General features: G+C 36.6%; 1 protein-coding gene across 2 annotated transcripts in view; it reads left to right on the top strand.

The window, feature by feature from the left end:
- The first annotated feature begins 1986 nt into the window (after positions 1 to 1986).
- VRK2 (VRK serine/threonine kinase 2) overlaps positions 1987 to 18946 on the top strand; it is a 105366-nt gene continuing 88406 nt past the window's right edge. For both annotated transcript variants that reach the window (XR_004054278.1, XM_010377648.2), the window contains exons 1-2: positions 1987 to 2247; positions 4240 to 4380. Coding sequence is in view for 1 of the 2 variants with exons in the window: in XM_010377648.2 (XP_010375950.2) it covers positions 2139 to 2247; positions 4240 to 4380 (250 nt within the window). In the remaining variant the exon portion in view is untranslated. The remainder of the gene's footprint in view (positions 2248 to 4239; positions 4381 to 18946) is intronic.

Genomic DNA, 18946 nt, shown 5'->3' with positions numbered 1-18946 from the left:
GTACTAGGGGAAAATACAGAGAAAGAGGCTATGAGATATTGTGGATGGCTTGAAATTTCAGATAGGATGTTTATGAAAGGTCTCACTGAAATGACTTTTAAATAAAGACCTGAAGGAAGTGATGGAGTAGGTCATACAGATACCAGGTTGAAGAGTGGTCCAAGTGGCAGGAAACGTGCAACGTTCCTAAGAACAGCAGGCCACTGTGGTTAAAGAGAGTAATAGGAGATTGGGGAGTGGGAGTGCATAACAGGTAGATCACTGTTGTTTTCAAGGAGGGGCAATTTTGGCAAAATTTGATAATGTTGGGGGACATTTTGGTTGTTATAACTTGTGTGGGAGGGAGTGCTGAGGAGACCAAGGAGACTGCTAAATACCCTACAATGTACAGGACAGCCTACCTCTCAATCCTCCTCCTCCTTCTATACCCCCAATAAATAATTATCCAGGCTGTCAATAGTGCCCAGGTTGAGAAATGCTGTTTAAAGTCATAGTGAAGACTGGTTAACAGTGAGTAAATTGGAATGACACTGAATTGTTTTAAGTTCAGGAATTATTTAAGCCTTAAGGATCATGTGGCTGTTTGTTGTGGACAGACTAAAGGGGTAAGCGGGTATAAAATATTTAGCAGGGTAATACAATTACCTAGAGAAAACATATGGTTTGGGCCAGAATGCAGGTAAGGGTGCTAAGTGATAGATGTTGTATGTATTTTGAAGGTTGAGCCAACAGGATTTACTAACACACTGGATACATGCCTGTAGGGAGAGGAATCACCTACAAGTAATCTGCTGTGGCTGTTGTTGGAGTTGTGTCTTCCCAAAAGGGACTCCGGGGAAGTGGTGGAAAGCTGAACAAATTTGGAAAGGAGGAAAGAGTACCCAATATGGATATTAGGATCAGTAACCAATTGCATCTGTTACATATATATCTTACGAAAATAAGAAAGCACACTGTTGGACCAGTGAATGACTAAGGGCACAATTATTCTATGGACTAAGTTTCTTTAAAAATACCTTTTTGTTTTTAAAATGCCTTCTCACGCCATCTTTCATTTTGGTGACAGTCTGAAAGATGTAGGAAGTCCCAATTCCTTATTCTACCAAATTCATTAAAGGGCTCCAATTTTCCTTTCAGTATTTGCATCCCAACCAATTATTGGTGGTTCCTATGTAGAAGGCTGAAGTATTAATAATCTTTTTCTAAGCATTTGTTTGGTTTAGTCTAAAATATAAGCTATGAGTCTTTTTTTTTTTTTCCTTCGACACGGAGTTTCGCTCTTCTTGCCCAGGCTTGGGTGCAGTGGAGCGATCTCTGCATACTGCAATTTCCGCTTCCCGGGTTCAAGCGCTTCTCCTGCCTCAGCCTCCCCAGTAACTGAGATTACAGGCGTCTGCCACTACGCCTGGCTAATTTTTTGTATTTTTAGTAGAGACGGGGTTTCACTATGTTGGCCAGGCTGGTCTCTGATGATCCACCCACCTCGGCCTCCCAAAGTGATGGATACAGGCGTGAGCCACGGCGCCTGGCTGATATGGGTCTTTACGTATTAGAAAACTGCTTTAATAAAGTCCTCACTTTATTATCATAATCTTATAACCAATATCCTTATAATCTAATAACTCTGGTTATTTTCATTTCACAGACAAAAAAAATCTGAAGTTTGTTAAGTAATTACGGTGTTAAAATTATCCAACGATTAATGGCAGAAATAGGTCCTGAACCAATATGCCTTTGAGAATTTAAACGCGGTAAGTTACATACAGGCCCTCCTAACTGGAGTCTTCGCTAGTACCACTAGTTGCTCGGCGAGAGATCGGTAAGTACTGGCCATTTGGAAGCTCGTGGTACTCAGGCTGTGGTACAGGAGACCTAACACTCCTCCTACACAAATTCATGTCGTGCTTATTTCGTACCAAACTGGTCTGGCGGCGGCTCTTCGTCCAGACGCTAGCCGGCCAGGGTGGAGGTAATAACATTTGTAGCCGCGCCCTCTCCTTCCCCTGGGCGTCTCCGGGGCGTGGACAGGCCGCTGAAAAGAACCGGCTGCGGCCTATGCCAGGCTCCGCGGGCTGCTGCACTGCGAGGCCGAGACAGCTAGTGAGAAGTTAAGAAGGCCCTAAGGAGGGCCGGCTCGGATGCTGGGCCCGCCTACCCGCGGGATTGTAGGCCCGGGGACTCCGCCTGGTCCCGAGCGGCAGGCAGGAGGCGGTGCGCGCGGCCAGGCGGCGAGGGACCCTGAGGCCGGTCAGTCTCTTGCTCTGGGGTCTTGGTTGGGGTGCAGCACCTCCGCGCTCCGCTCTCCGCTTGCACTGCCCGAGCCGCGGCCCCTCCCGGGAAAGAGCTGCAGTCGGAGTGAGACGCCGGGGACTCTGGGCTGCGCCTCAGTCACGCCCCGGGCTTGGTCTCTGCTTCCGCGTTTGGTTCCTTTTTCCCCTCTGGGGGTGAGAACCAGGCGTCACCTTCTACTCGCGTTTGCCAAAAGCGGGGTCCGAGGTGTCAGTGGAAAAGAGGGTGGCGTTTCTCTTTGCCGGTGCAGAGAGAACTTGGGGCGGGAAGTTAGTTCGCTGCGCCATGGTTGGGGCGCGGGGCTGGTCATGGCTCCCCGGCACGCTAAGGGCGGACGGACCAGGCGGCTGGGCCGCGCTGCTCTCGTTTCCTCCCGCAGGGTCAGGGGCCGCGGCGGGGTTGGAGGTCAGCCCTGGCTCATGTTAACCTCTGGGTATCAGTTTGCCCGGAAACTCGTGTTGAGGACTTCATCTTAGCCTTGGGAAGGTACCCAGAAGCCAAAGGGACACCCCTGACAGGGACTGGTCCTGAGAGGAGCCTGTCGTTTCCCGGAGCAGATGAAGTAGGGACCCGCCTCCAGGATGTGCATTTCGTAGTTAGGGTCTCCTTTACCGCCTCAAGCCCTGAAGCCACTGCCTTGCCCCAAAATATGTTTATCCTCTTTATAATTATTTAGAATTTGTGCCTTAATCAGTAGTTTTACACTTCGGAGACTTTAAGTTTTAAATCAGTAAATCTGTAATAGGCACCAGCATCTGTAATGTACTGGTCAAAGGAAACCTCCACAAAACTTTTCCTACTTTATGCTACAATCAATGCTCTAGGCATGGTTCACCATCCAAATTCCCAGCTTCCCTTCTGTGCCTATCAGGAGGAGGACAGGTGAATATTGTTAAAGATACACGCAGCGACTCTACCTGGGATGATGCTGCTAAGTAAAAAAGCAGTTAAGGAGGAAAAACAGGCTCTTATGAAAGATAGGAAGATTATATTAGAAAACTTCACGTGTATATGTTTATAATTAGCTTTCATGTCAGAAACTCTTAATAGTTTTAAAAAATTCTTAAGAAATACTTAGAGGATCACGGTTAACCTTCACATTTAAATTATTTTCAGGCATATATATTTTTTCCCCTAAGAAATTTTCTCTTTTAACTCAGAATTTCCCATTGAGAAATTTGCTAACCTATATACAATTATAATTAGTTGATTAAAGTTGCATGGCTGTGCTATGGAGATTATGCTTTTGTTGGTGGCACAGCAGTAATCTCTAAGGCAGGACTATTTACACTGTGATGAACTGAGAGAGGGTAAGAAGACAAAATGCTGAGAATGTTTTGGCGGCCCGGGAACTACCCGATGGCCTAGTGTTCTGCTAGATTACATATCCATGAAAATCCCTGGCTCATTTAAGAAATGTTTACTGCGTACCTACTAGGTGTCACATGCTTTGCTTGATGGTGATGATGCCCATTGCCATTGTCTGTGTCTTCCCAATCCAGTTCTGTGTTCTTTCCTAGTGACTGAAGACCTCACTTTTAACATTTTACATTCTCAATGAAAGCGGTATTTCTATGTATATGAAATTTATTTTATTTTTTCATTGGAAATTGTTAATTTCTTGTTGCTTAAGGTGTATCCTGCACTGTTAATATGTGCTATAGACCCCGGAAATTAATTTTGGAAGTGTTGTATTAAATGAAAGTTGATTAATTTGCTTCTGTTTTTTTAAAATATCCGTATCTCTTAGATCTCAATATTGTAATGTATGTGAATTTCTAATTTGAATATAATGTGTGGGCTTTTCCAAACTGAATTAACTTTAGAATCCTAATTTCTAGGGACCTGGGAAAGTTCCCCATTGAAGACATTTTGGGAAATGTATTTTAACTCTAAAGAGTTTTATTTGTTTTTATTTTTACCCATTTATCTCACCCCTTCTGCCAACAGAAGTGATGCCACCAAAAAGAAATGAAAAATACAAACTTCCTATTCCACTTCCAGAAGGCAAGGTTCTGGATGATATGGAAGGCAATCAGTGGGTACTGGGCAAGAAGATTGGCTCTGGAGGATTCGGATTGATATATTTAGGTAAAGTAAAACCTTAAATTACCAATGATTATTATATCTGTGACTGTAGCTGTGATTACTTAGTGACATTTTAAGAATGGAAATATGGAATTCATATGTGTACTTTATTAAAAATCATGATTGTACTTGATTAAGTAATAATATAGTACAGTGTCTAGGTTCAAGACATCACTGACCCACTCCTTGTTGTCCGTGTTTTTCTAAATAACTCTTAGAAGTCTTTTTAGAGCATAATTATACAATCTGCCAGACAAAATGCTAACTTTCTTTTTTTTGAGAGCTTGTTCTCTTAGAAACGTGCTTTTTTCAGATGAGAAACCACAACTGTATAGATAAAAACACTTTCTGTGAATCTTAATCATTAATATTTAGGCTAAGCAAAGGTCTAGTCATTTCTTAACTGGGCTCTACTGGAGAATTCATAGATAAAACTTAAGGCATCTATTCTATGGAATGCATTAACTTCTCGTGCATCTGGAGTGGTCCTAGGGATGTGCCATTCTTGGGATAATTGAAAAAATAAACACTCAAAATTATTTTCTGTGATCTGTGGTACAGTAAGGAACCATGGGCTGGGTAGGCCTTTACATTGCATTTAAGCATTTAAAAATTACAGTGAACTTTAATGGATCATTCAAGGCTATCTTAAATCTGTGTTGAGGAAGGGATATCCATTAAAAGATTGATGAATAAAATAAGGAAAATATTAATGATTTTTAAAAATATACCCTCAAGGATAAATTCTCCTAAATGTACTGACTGAGATCACATCTATTTCCACAGGAGTTTAAGGAGTTGATAAAATACCTCTTTTGAGAGAATCTTGGGTTCTCATGAAATATTTCCAGAAAAATATGCTTCATGGATCCTGAAACATAAAGATCCTCTTCTGATAAAACTAAGATTGTAGTTTTGAATGAATGAATGAAATTTGGTCAATAAGTAGCTGCTTATTAAATACTTCAGTGTCTAATCTAGTTGGAAAGACAAGACCAGCACAAAAAATTGTATGGGCCAAGTAAAGGATAATTACCCCATTTAAAGGGTTTGAACTTGCTTGAAATTGCTTGGAAAAATTCTGTGATTATTAAGTGCTAGATTGAGTGACATAGTCAACACTGTTCAATAGAAATGTAATACAAGCTACATATGTAGTTTAAAATTTTCTAGGAGCCGCATTAAAATACGTCAAAAGAAACAGGTGAAATTATTTTAATAATGTTTAATCCAGTATATCAAAAATACTATTTCAATATGCTCTTAACATAAACAAATGAAATATTTTACTTTTTTAAATGAAAGTCTTCAAAATCTAAGGTTTGTCTAGTCTCAAGAGCCCAATTACCACATGTGGCTCAGGTGCTCAGTAACTACATGTGGCTACTGTATAGAATAGTGCATATAAAGACTATGGAAGACTGAGTATTGTTTGAAACTTGAACTTAGTGAATTCTGTTTTACAGCAAAGCGTTAAGATCTCTAGTATACTGTCTTGACTGAAGGTCGAGATATAGTGTTGAATAAATTATTTCTGATGTGGCTGAGCTATAGGCTTGGATTCCATAGCTTATCACTTTTGGTTTTCTAATGTTTGTATTATTTGAGTAATTTCAAAGAACTAGAGAAAAGCATTGACTATGTTGATCTTACCTCTTTTCTGTTTTTGAAATGTAAATATTATATGTATTTAAATTCAAATCAATATTTAAGATTAATTAGTGTATGTCTGTATATCTGTATGTATCTATGTGTACACATAGTCACTATTATTACTGTTATGATAAGGGAATATACTTGCATAGGCATGTAACTTACTTGTCCCTATTCAAATGCCGAAAAATCTTGGCTTCTTTCAGTCTAAGTACAGTGTCACGTATTTTTACTTTTTTTTTTTTTTTTTTGAGACGGAATCTCACTCTGTGGCCCAGACTGGAGTGCAGTGACTTAATCTCAGACCACTGCAATCTCTACCTCCTAGGTTCGTGCAATTCTCATGCCTCAACCTCCCAAGTAGCTGGGAGTAAAGGCACTTGCCACCATGCCCGGCTAATTTTTGTATTTTTAGTAGAAATGGGGTTTTGCCATATTAGCCAGGCTGGTCTTGAACTCCTGACCTCAGGTGATCCACCCACCTCGGCCTCCCGAAGTGCTGGGATTACAGACGTGAGCCACTGCACCCAGCCTACTTATTTTTTTATTACTAAAATAATACTATTTGTTTTATAATATATTTCAGGGTTCAGTATGTAATGGAACATTCTCTAGTATCTGAACTTTAGAACCTGGACCCTAGGAAGATTAGCAAGTGCACACCACTGAGGAAGGACTTTAAAGAAATATTTAGCTATTTTCAGAAAAAAGGCTCTGATACTTCAGATTTTGTAATAAAGATGTGTGTTCCAAATGTTGTAACTGTTCGATTAAAAGTGATGCTAATGAATCGTAGAATCAGTTTAACTTCACTAAACTTAGTTTTTACTACTTTCAAAGCTATACAAACAAATCAATATGAAATTACATCATGTTTTTGCATTTTACCGTGGTTCTCATCACTTCCTCTATATAAATGAAAAGAGGAAGCAGTAAAATTCAAATTTTCCTGAATACCTTTGTGTCCAGCTACATTCATTTCAGATATTCTTTCCAGATACTGCCTTTCAGCAGGCACTTGATCAGCATTTACTGCCTAAGGCTGAGAAGAAACTAGCCGCTCTGTCTAGCTCATTGTGCATGGACAACTGTCCTCTAGCTTTGACATCAGTAGCCAGGGCCTTTCGGTAATCAGCATCTTACAGTTAAGGGGAAGGGACAGAGAAGTTTGGTATTTACTCTTGACTTGGAGAAATAATGTGCCTCTAACATTAATAGAAATAGAGTGAAAAGAAGTCTGAATACAAGAACAAAGTCAAAGTTCTTTCTTTGAATATGAAAAGAGAAGGGGAGGAAAAAAGAAGAAAGGAAGCTGGTTTGGGGATGGAAAAATTGCTGTCATTTTAGTATCAAATAAGTGAAAAAGTTTTTTAAACTTCAGGAAGGAGAGAAAACTGAGGGTTAGAATTTAATTATAATGCTAGGTATAACGTAGAACTAAGTAAATTAAGGGAGAATTGCATAAATAATAGCAGAGGTTTTGGCGTTAGGCTTATCTGACCTGAATCCTGACCTGATGAAGCCACTTATTCATCTAGTTACTTAATCCTTTGGGTTCTTTGTTTCTACTCTGCATAATTGTGATAATAATAATTGTGAGGAGAATTAAATGTTTTTTTTTAAGGAACTTGGTAAGCATTTAATAAATGTAATTTATTTATTTATTTCCTTAGGCATTCCCATTCTTAATACTGGTGCCGTAGTGGGGCCAGGCTCAGTGGCTCATGCCTGTAATCCTAGCACTTTGGAAGGCCCAGGCAGGTGGATTGCCTATGCTCCAGCCTGGGCAACTTGGTGAAACCCCATCTCTACTAAAATACAAAAAATTAGCTGGTTGTGGTAATGTGTGCCTGTAGTCCCAGCTACTCAGGAGACTGTGGCGTGAGAATTGCCTGAACCTGGGAGGAGGAGGTTGTAGTGAGCCAAGATCGCACCACTGCCTTCTAGTTTAGGTGACAGAGTGAGACTGTCTTGCTGCCATAGTTAAGATGATGACAAAGAACTCCATTGGAAGGGTGGATTTTCTATTTATTCTATGAATTTGGGTGGATTTAACTACCAATGTGGTAAAACTGAGAACATAGAGAATGTCAACAGAAGACTTTATGACATTTTACTGAAAAAAGCTCCCCCTAAAATTTGCTATAGTAGTGAAAAGTTCTCATGTAAGTTGTATTTTATCTGCCTCAGATATGAAAGCTATTGGTTTTAGAAATTATTCAAAACTGAGAATAACAGAATTATAGGATAAACTTTAGCCACATTCTTTTGAAGGCTGATTATATAAGTAAAAGATATGATTTATCTGTAGAAGTTTTAGTTTCTTGAAGGTGGGCACGGTGATGACCATTTAGCATCTTTGGAGTGTCAAGCACAGAATAGATGTTCAACAGTTATTTGCCTGAGAAATTGAGACTGAGATTGGAGTACTTAACCCACACAAGCTAGTTTGCTTTGTTTTCTTCCATAATTATAGATGTCACTCTTAACTTCGGTCTACTCCTACAGATGAGTATCCTTAGTCACCAGGAAAGTTGAGACAAGGCAACTATCATGACATCATCTAAAAAATGTGCATATGCTTTATTGACAAGGCATCAGTAGCAATATCTTTTAGATATTATCTCAAAGCTTTTATAAAGAGTAACACATTTTTATAACTAAAGTTAACTGTGGTGAAGCCTAAAAATCAGATCATTTATCCATGGACAGATGTTTAAATTTCATTAAAGTGACTGCCAGACATTTTTGGATCATGCTGTCCGATTAGCCTAATTTTGTCCTTTAGAAACATAGAAGGAATCTTTTGTTGGGGGTAGGTTTTTAAAAATTATCAAAGTTTAACTCATTTATTTTACTGATAAGGAAACACATATTTAAAACAAGTAAATATAAACCACATACATAGAATTTGTTTTACTTCTTCATAAAATAATTTTTTACTCTCTTTATAGTGAGCTGTAATAGATTGATTTTAAGGTATGCAGAATAAAGTTTAGAAGAGTACAATGATAATGCTAGCAACAAAGTAATGTGTTGGAATACATATTCCTTCATTACATATTACGTTATTAAATGTTATTTTGGTAGTGTTTTATAGAGAGAGCTTTGAGATAAATAGCCTTATTTGACGCAGTGCAACATTGTGGTGCCACTGCAATTGTTATTAGGCAATTTTGCAAATGATACTGTGGGAGTGAAGAAAAGAATTGAATAAATGTGAAAATGAGAAAAATTTGTACTAGAAACTATAGTATTTATGATAAATTAGTTTCCAGAAGGTGTAAATAATAGGTAATATAAACTCAAAATGAGGAAGGGATCACTTGAAATTTTGTAAATTTAATATGTTTGTTGGACTGACAGACAAGAAATAAAAGTCTCTGCAAGATGTATTTTAATTTTGTTTATATTTAAATTTTGAGTTTTCAAAGAGATAGCAGTACCCAATTATCTATCAGTTAAGAAATCTAGGTGTTTAGAAAGTTTGGGTTCCTTGCATTAAAATGGAGACTTATAAGACTTGACTTTTTCATTTTTTTTAAATATCCATTTTTTAAGCATATTTCATATTATGATTCTTCTTCATTTTCAACATTTTACTGTCAAATTCTTTTGCCTTAAGGGAAGATTTATAAAATACTCTGTCCTTCAGTGCATTTATATATTATATCTCTTCCACTGCATCTGTTACTATCTTGTAACTGTTTACAGTGGTCAAGGTTTTTTTTAATTTGAAGCCTATTGCTATGGGGAAATTTCTTCTTCCTGAAATGAGCTCACCTCTATTGCCACACAATAAAAGAATTCTCAGCTTTTGAGAGCTTCTGGCTTCCTTATGAAATATGGATAGACTTCTGCTTCTGAAGTGTTTTAGGTTTTTTTTTTTTTCTTTAGATAAGGGAGAAGAGGAATAAATAGTATGAGGTGTGTTTCTTCTTTTAAGACCCAGGAATATCTGTATCAGATAAATGAGAAGAAAATTAAGAAACTTTAAACCTCTAAATGAGAGAGCTCATTAGAAATTAGCTACTTGGATGATGAAAATTTGTTAATCATCTACACTTAAAGGCACTTATGGTTTTTATACTGCTTAGATACTTGATTTTGCAATTAGTATTTCTTTAGAATGTTCCTCCCTGATAGCTCCATCACATGGACTGAGTTATTCCTGAACACACTATTGTATGCTCCATGAAAAAATATTTTAAGGAGAAAAGATAGAAAACTCAGCAATTATTTCAAGATAATTGTTGAGGACTTCCCTTGTCTCTTTTAAAAGCATGGCCTTTTGTTAGCCAAGTGGATTTATCTTTTCTTTAACATCTTCGATCAAGTAATACTTGAGGGAAATATTCTGTAGAAAGACATCCATTGAAGGCCAGAAACATCTACAGATGCAATGTGATCCCAAGCAATGAAGCATGTGGCCCTTCATTGGCATTATATGATAACAGGAGGATCTTCTGGCAGAAGAACTGACTTTTGCTGCGTTCTGCATGCTGCCCCTCCAAACCCATCTTTGATTGGCACCTATGCCCTATTGAAACTGGCATCACACCTTCTGAATGGGCACAGTGCCAGGCTAGCAGATGGGTATGGGCAAAAGCATGCCAGAAACCCAGTATGTGAATCAAGTTTAAGTATCAGGGGCCCAAATTCCCATCCAGGGATATAAAAACTACAGTCTGTTGAGAGCTTTTTGTGCTTAAGGTTAAAGGACATGCCATTTCTACTCCAGCTTAGAAGTTGATTAATTTTGAAAGTCAAACAGCAGCCCCTGTGGCTGTGTCAGGCAAAATCCTATCTTTGGTGAATGAGAATTACTACTTCACGTAGGGAAGAGAAAGTATTGTAATGAAGTTTCCAATGAGAGTTACTCTCCTGCAAGTGCCTCCAGCACTTAAGCAGCATGCATTCAGTGGAGATGAATATTTCTATTCTCCAGCAGAGCCAGGTGCAATCAAAGCCAGATCTTCAACCTGCTGCAGTAAAGAACCCTAAATTTAGAAAGGGCAAGCAAAGTTTAGAAGAACTCCTCGGTGGCAGGCAGCTCTTTTCACTATGAGCTGATGAAGCTTCACAAAATTGTATAAAAGAGATGAAGAGAAAACTCCAAATAAAAGACCTTCAAAAAATGTCATCCTGAAACAGAAAGATTTTTAATAAACCAAAGGAAAAAGTTTAGTCCTTTCTACTCAATGCAGAAAATCTTCAGAGTTTTCTATCAATAAAAACTTAGTTAACCAAAATGTTAGAACCAACTTAATGCATAAGTAACAAAACTTTCTATTTTTACATTTATTTCATTGCATGTCTATCATGTATATAAACTTTGCTTCTTGAATAATGGATTTTGCATAAAATTGAGTTCTAAACATCATATTTCCTTCTGATTGTCTCACACCCACTACAGAACTCCCCTCCCCCACCCCCTGAAAGAGGGCACTCTTCCTTCTGATCACTTTAATCATATCTTCTAAATACTCTAAAATTTACAGGAATGCCTGTAAGACCAGCTGTGGCCAAGAGAAGCTTTTCCTAATCGCCTTATAGCCGTTGCTTTTGCTTTTTCACTGTGTAAACTTTATCTATGGAACAGATTCCATGAGACCGTTGTGAATACTTCAACGTATTCAAAACATATAACTGCCACAAATTAAACTACTAAAACTAAAGCTGGTGCATTGTAACTGCCAAGTAAAACTGGCACGTCCCTCTGTCAGACTGCAGGAGAGTGTGCCATACAGTCCTCGGAAAACACAATTCATCCAGAAGCACTCTTGTCACTTGCTCTGATATTAAACCAGAGAAAGTGACATTAATTAAAGAAGTGACATGAGCCAACAAAGGCAATGAATTCTCAGCTTTGGCTCATGTGCAGACCTTAATCCAACCTGGTCTGCTTAGGTAGTGTGGCTATTTCTGAAGAGTAACTAATGTGGCTACTCTCACCCCACCTCCTCTCATCTTCCCATTCTGGAACACATTTTTAAGCAACTATCATTTTATCTCCAGGGTTGGACTGGTTAATTGGTACACTGGTAGTCATTTCAGGGCTTCCCAAAGTAGTGAGAAAGTGGTGGCATGTGATGCTTTTATTGTACTTGGTAATGGTGGGAGATGTACAACTAGAGGTAGAGGAGAGTTGGTCTAACAAAAAGGCAAGCAACAGCCAAACAGCAGAGTACCTAGACTTGGTAGACTGGAAGCAAGGAAGGTGTGCTGCTAGGACTGGTTGTGGAAACAAATGGTGACTGGTAGGCTTTATGGAAATTCCGACATGCTAAAGAGGCACGCTGGGGAGTATTCATAACTTCTCTCTTTCTTTGTTCCCGTGGTGTGCTTTCACATGATGCTCACCTCATCATTTCAGACGGTCACTATTTTGTATGTTCTTTTTAACCTGTTTCCCCCAACATGTGTGCACACAGACACTACATTATAAACTGCTTATAGGCAGTCACTCACAGTGCTTAATATGGCCTTGCATGTTACAGTTCTTAAAAAATGATTTGTTAAATTAACTCCAGAACTGTTCTATTATGATTTTCCCAGCAAATAGGTTGTCTGAAACAAAAAATTCCATGTTCTATCCTATATGTGACCTGTGTGTAAGGCACTGTACTTTCAGATTTAGAGAAATTCTTTTATATCTTATGGGGAATTTGAAGGGCAAAAAGTATGTGTTTATTTTCTTTTCAAGTATATTTTTAAAATACAAAGAAGCTGTGTACTTAATCCATAGATTGTAGAATTTATTGTGAAGAGTCTACTCTGTTAATGCATAGTATGAAGAGGAGACTAAAAAGTGGACATTGTGTTAAGACAAATCAGTTTTCTCTTTCTAATAAAACAGTTCTTCTGAGTAGTATTTAATTGAAGTAGACCTAATAGCAAGTGTAAACTTTTGTGGGGAAAAGCATGGTGTTTACTATTAAATGGATTGCCTTACAGGCATGTAACATGCATAAGAAATCAACTTTTCAAAGAATGTAAACACAGCGTTTACAGAAAATAAATTATTGGGATTTCTTTTAATCCAAGTCTGTGAAAGGTTTGATTAAGGGTTTTGTACATAGTCAGAAGCTTTTGTTATGGTTTCTGGGCAGGGGTATTTTATGTTTGAGATTGGGAATTTTCTATCCACATAATTAGTCATGAGGTTTAATGTACATTTTTTTTTTTTTATATCAGGCAGACAATGTCTTCAAAGAGACAGCAGTGCTGCAAAGGAGCAAGAAAAGAAGGCCAAAGTTGACACACAGAGAGGCAAAACAGTGTAGGAAAAATCAACACGTTTTGCAAAATCAATCATTGAAAATGTGTCAGCATTCAGGAGACTGTCTTTAATTTGCAATCCAAGTGAAATAGAGTATTTAAATATGAGAGGCAGTATTATTGAGCCCAGCATGCCTGCTACCACTTGTTTGACTAGCTCAGAATAGAACACTGAGAGTCAAGGGCTCAAAGTTAAATGAACATTTATACATTTTAAAATCAAATGAAAGATTCAGAGTATATTCATGAATTAATTTTTTTTTCAAAGCCCTAAATTTAATCAGCTGGAATTACTTTAAAAGTGTCATTCTATTTAACTTTTGGAAATGATGAATTTGCCTTTTAATAGGGATGCTGTATTTTATCATGAAGATGAAACAAACTGTCTTTTGTTAATTATTCCCCAGAGACACTGGCCATTTTTCTCTCTCCAATGCTTAGTGTGGAGTAAAGGCAGCTTCCCGCAAATTTATTTCAAGCAAGAGCAATCAGAAGCTTCAACATGTGTGAAAGAGGCGCATAGAGAACATAGCTTCCATTTCAGGTATTCTGAGTGCCACCTAATGAACCTCTTAGAGATAATGTTACCAAAGCCTCACTGATGAGGTCATGAACATAGAACACAGGAAAGTAAAAAAGAATGAAAGAAGAGTCTGGTAAAGAGTAGCAGATGTGTCAAATGTGTCTGTAGTATCTGATAAATGCTGGGACTAGTTTTTGAATTCTTTTTTTAGGAAATTATCATCTTTATTATCAACTACTAAAATCTTTCACTTAGTGTGTGCCAAGCTCTGTGTTAAGTGCATTGCATGAATTATTTCATTGAGTCCTCTCAGCAACTTAACTAAGGAAGACATTGAGGCCTAAAGAGGATACGTAAATTACCTTCAAGCCACAATTTTAAAAATGTCTCTTCTATATTTGAGCTCCAGTCCCTGCCCTGCTGATGTCCCTTGTCAAAGAACACTTGAATTTATTGTTAGCCAGATAAAACAGTGGCAAATGGCATGCTTATGACAAGCTCATTTCTAAAGTAACAGCAAAATATGTAATTGATAGTATTGGCAGCTAATTTAAGAAATCTGTTAGTGATGATGCTAATAATGGTGTCATTTTCATTCAGATTGACAACTCAAGGCATAGAGCATCAGTGATATGTTTTTGATATTATTAAGATCTCAAAATCTGTGAAAGAACATCTGATATTTATAGTAAACCTAATGTTAGGCACTGGAAAAATTACATTAAAAATGTACCATACCTCAAACAATATTTTTATGGAAAAAAGTACGAATAGTCATCTAATAGTTCATGCAATCTGATGAGAAAGATTTGTTGGATTTTCATGCCTTTGCAAAACTGAATACATTTATCTAGTTTTATACATTTTATACATTTGTTTTGAGTCAAATAAGTAACAGGAAGATCCAAACAGACCTGTTTAAATCCCTATGATATGATTTTAATAAGCACCACATAAAAATGGATACCTTTATAAATATTGAATGATTCTTGACCATATTTTTTTCCATTGGATAATAATTTAAAGATACACTGCTTACAAGACTAGGTCTTTTAAAAAGTAAAACAAACAGAAAATAAGAAAAATAGGATCGTGTTAAAGAACATATCCCTTTACAGAATTTGTTTCAGATACCAATATATTTTATTTATAATAAAAGTCTAGGTTTTGAAAAATTATTTTTAAATAACTAAAATTAGTTATTTCAAGATATTATATAGTAGTAATGATTTATTACATACTCACGGGTGATTTCATGAAGAAGTTAGAACACTTCATGTAGCGGTAAACCTTGGGGTATTTATAATAGAGAAGAGATATTAGCTATTGCAATGCAAGATTTTATACTAGAATACTTTTTTATTTGGTGTATATATATTTAACAAGGAAAAGAATGAACAAATGCAAGTTACTACATTAAATACATGTTCTTGAGCACTTACTGGGATATGGGATTATTAATTTCAAATTCTGGAGAATGTAAAGAAAAGCTGTTCATTATGCTTGGTCTTATTTCTGTTAAAAAATCATGTGTTACAGTTCTATCTTACATCTCCAGTATCAAATGTGAGTATTATAATTGAGAATGGAGAATTAGTTATGTAAACCTTTTATCCTACACAGTATTAGGAGGATAGTAGAAGAAAAAGTAGTAAAACTGACCAAAAAAAAAAAAAAAAAAAAAAAAAAAATCCCACACAAGACAAAGAAAAGGGAGAAGAAAACAAAACAAACCTGTATAGCTAACCGGTAAATGTTGCTGTGTGATGAAAAGAGGAAGAAAAAATTGTATAGTCTTCCAGAATAATCAGAATGTCTATTCTAGCAGAAAGCTTTTGAGCAAGATAAATCTTCTGAAATTAACTAGTTTAATGTAGATTGACTATAATAAAGCATTCCTGTAAAAAAATAAGTATTTTTTTTTTCGGGTGGAGCACTTTTAAGTTCCTTCTGACTGTGATAACCTGTTAAATCCTGAAAGATGGAGTTAAATTTATAAATGATCTGTTGATATTGGCACATGGATAGAGGCCTTAAGGAAATAATGAATGCAGCTGGTAAAGAAGCAAATCTCAGTCACAGAAAAATGAGATAAAGAGACCATCAAGAAGAAAAAATAATGGCTATATTATCTGTTTATGTAGTGTATCTTTGGATAGTAAGAACATCACATGAAAATGTAAAGACATGCAAAATAAAGACCATAATGAAAAACATAAGAAAGATTTCCCTTATTTGCAGCCTAATTTCAGCATAAATATTAGAAAGTGCTTCAAAAAAGCAGGAACAGGGCTAAAGATTCTTACATAGTAGGTTTTTAAACCTAAATTACAGAACTTACAATATTATTTAAGGAAGAGAGGTCAAGAACTACTTCAGCCCTCACTTCATACACTTTGAAAATAGGATTTATGATGGCTAAGAAAAAGAATAGCTCTCATTCTATTGTGTGATCAAATTGAATGTCTCTTAGGAGGTAGAAGGAAACATTTGAGGTCTTAGTAAACCTGAAATTATTTCTTAATAGATTATCAGTAAGATAAAATAAGCTTGAAAGTAGTGTATGATTGAAAATGACTTACAAGAGGTAAATGAGTTAAACTATTAAGAAAAGATTTGATGATATAAAGCAAAACCGGTTTAGTAAAACTTGGGGGATTTTTTTTTAAGAACTATAAGTTACGAATATAGAATTTTATAACAAAGTTCAAATTTCTCAATTAGATTGATGGACTGTGGTTCAAAATTATAGGGTTAACAGTTAAGTTACATATCAACCCTTTAGGGAAGCTCAAAATGTATTTAGTTAATAATAATAAAAACAGCTAAGTTAGAGTTTATTAGTGTTAATGTTTGAGAAATAGATAAATGGGTTGGAAGATATAATTTGTGGTAAAATGAAATAAATATGTAATATATACCACAACCTGTAAGTAACTGGCCAAAGGCAGCAAAGAAAAATGACAATTATATAAATTAGTGTATTATAATAAAATTGTCAGTTAACTACATTAGAAAAAAAGTCTGTAAGCCTCAATTAAAGAAGATCACTGACAGAACTTCATAATCAGTTGCCAAAAGAGAAATACTTAAAATGATAAGATATAAAGACACTAAAAGGTTAAGGGTTTTCATGCACATGTAACTAAACAGTAAAAAGCAATAGCAGGATCTGTTATTATTTTATATTCCACAGTAAAAATCATTAAGAGAGCTAAACAAGGATGTATATAGGGTAAAAGATTAGTAGAACAAAGTGAAAATGTAATGATAGAATATAATGAGAATGCTATTGTTTATTTTTATCCTTGAAGAGAAAGTAGCAGACATTCAATAAGAAATTATTATAAATATGACTGGAGATACTATGAGTAAATTCAGAAAATGACAAACCAGTTACCACTACGTCTTCACACTGGTCTCTGTGGAACCCAGGTGTAGAGGTGAAAGGGGTAAGGGTTCTGGTCTCCCGTCCCATGTTTCAACCTTAGCATTTCTGCTTTATCTGTTCCATATTCAGGCTTACCATGTCTTATTGCACATCACTTTATTGTGCTTTGCAGATACTGTGTTTTTTTACACACTAAAGGTTGTGGCAACCTTGCATCAACCAAATCTATCAGTGCTATTTTTTCCAGCAGCGTGTGCTTCATGCATGTCTGTGTCGCATTTTGGTCATTTTGACAATGTTTCAGACTTTTTTGTTAGTATATCTGTTATGGTGATCTGTGATCAGTGAGCTTTCTTGTGATTATCATAATTGTTTTGAGGAATCATGAACTGCACCCATACAAGACAGTGAATTTAATTGGTAAATGTAGCACATGGCCTAACTGCACCACTGACCAGTCATGCTCCCGTCATTCTCCCTTACCTCAGACCTCTCTATTCTCTGTGATACAACAATTTTGAAATTAGGTCAATTAATAACCCTAAAGTGGCCTTTAAGTATTCAAGTGAAAGAAAGAGTTATGCATCTCTCACTTTAAATCAAAAGCTAGAAATAATTAAGCTTAGTGAGGAAGGCATATCAAAAGCTCAGATAGGTTAAAAGCTAGGCCTCTTACATTAGTTAGCCAAATTGTGAATGCAAAGGAAAAGTTCTTGAAAGAAATTAAAAGTGCTACTCCAGTGAACACATAAATGATAGGAAAGTGAAGCAGCCTTATTGCTGATAAGGAGAAAGTTTCAGTGGTCTGGATAGAAGATCAAACCAGCCACAACATCCCCTTGAGCCAAAGCCTAATCCAGAGCAAGCTCCTAACTCTTCAATTCTGGGAAAGTTGAGAGAGGCAAGGAAGCTGCAGAAGAAACGTGAAGCTAGCAAAGGTTGGTTCATGAGGTTTTAAGGAAAGAAGTCATCTCCAAAACATAAAAATGGAAGGTGAAATGGCAATTGCTGATGTGGAAGCTGCAGCAAGTTATCCAGAAGTTCTAGCTAAGATCAATGGTGAAGGTGGTTACACTAACAAATTTTCAGTGTAAATAAAACAGCCTTCTATTGGAAGAAGATACTGTGTAGGACATTCATTGCTAGAGAGAAGTCAGTGCCTGGGTTGAAAGCTTCTAAAGATAGGCTGACTCTCTTCTTATGGACTAATGCAGATGATGACTTTAAGTGGAAGCCAGTGCTTACCATTCAGAAAATCCTAAGGCCCTTGAGAATTATGTTTATTATCTATTCTGCCTGTACTCTGCAAATGGAACAACAAAGCCTGGATGACAGCGCGTCTGTTTACAGCATGGTTTACTGATTTTTTTTTTTTTTTTTTTAGTTTTATTTTTCTTATTTTAAAAATTGTGTATATTTAAGGCATATATCACAGTTTTTTGTTTTGTTTTGTTTTGTTTTTTAAACATATGAGTGAGAACAACTGTCCCTCACCCATCTTGGGAGAAGAGGAGGAGATGAAGAGAAGTAGATTAAAGGGTACAAACATACTGTGAGCTAAAAGCAATGAATTCAGTGTTTGATAGCAGAGTGGGATGAATATAATTAATAAAAATGTATTGTACTTTGGTAATGGGCACCCTGAATACCCTGACTTGGTCACTATGTGTTGTATGCATGTAACAAATTTTCTCATGTACCCCATAAATTTGCACGAATAA

Source organism: Rhinopithecus roxellana, chromosome 17, assembly GCF_007565055.1.
Source record: "Rhinopithecus roxellana isolate Shanxi Qingling chromosome 17, ASM756505v1, whole genome shotgun sequence".
Lineage (NCBI taxonomy): Eukaryota > Metazoa > Chordata > Mammalia > Primates > Cercopithecidae > Rhinopithecus > Rhinopithecus roxellana.
The sequence above is the reverse complement of the archived record's forward strand: the minus strand, read 5'-3'. Positions and strand labels throughout refer to the sequence as shown.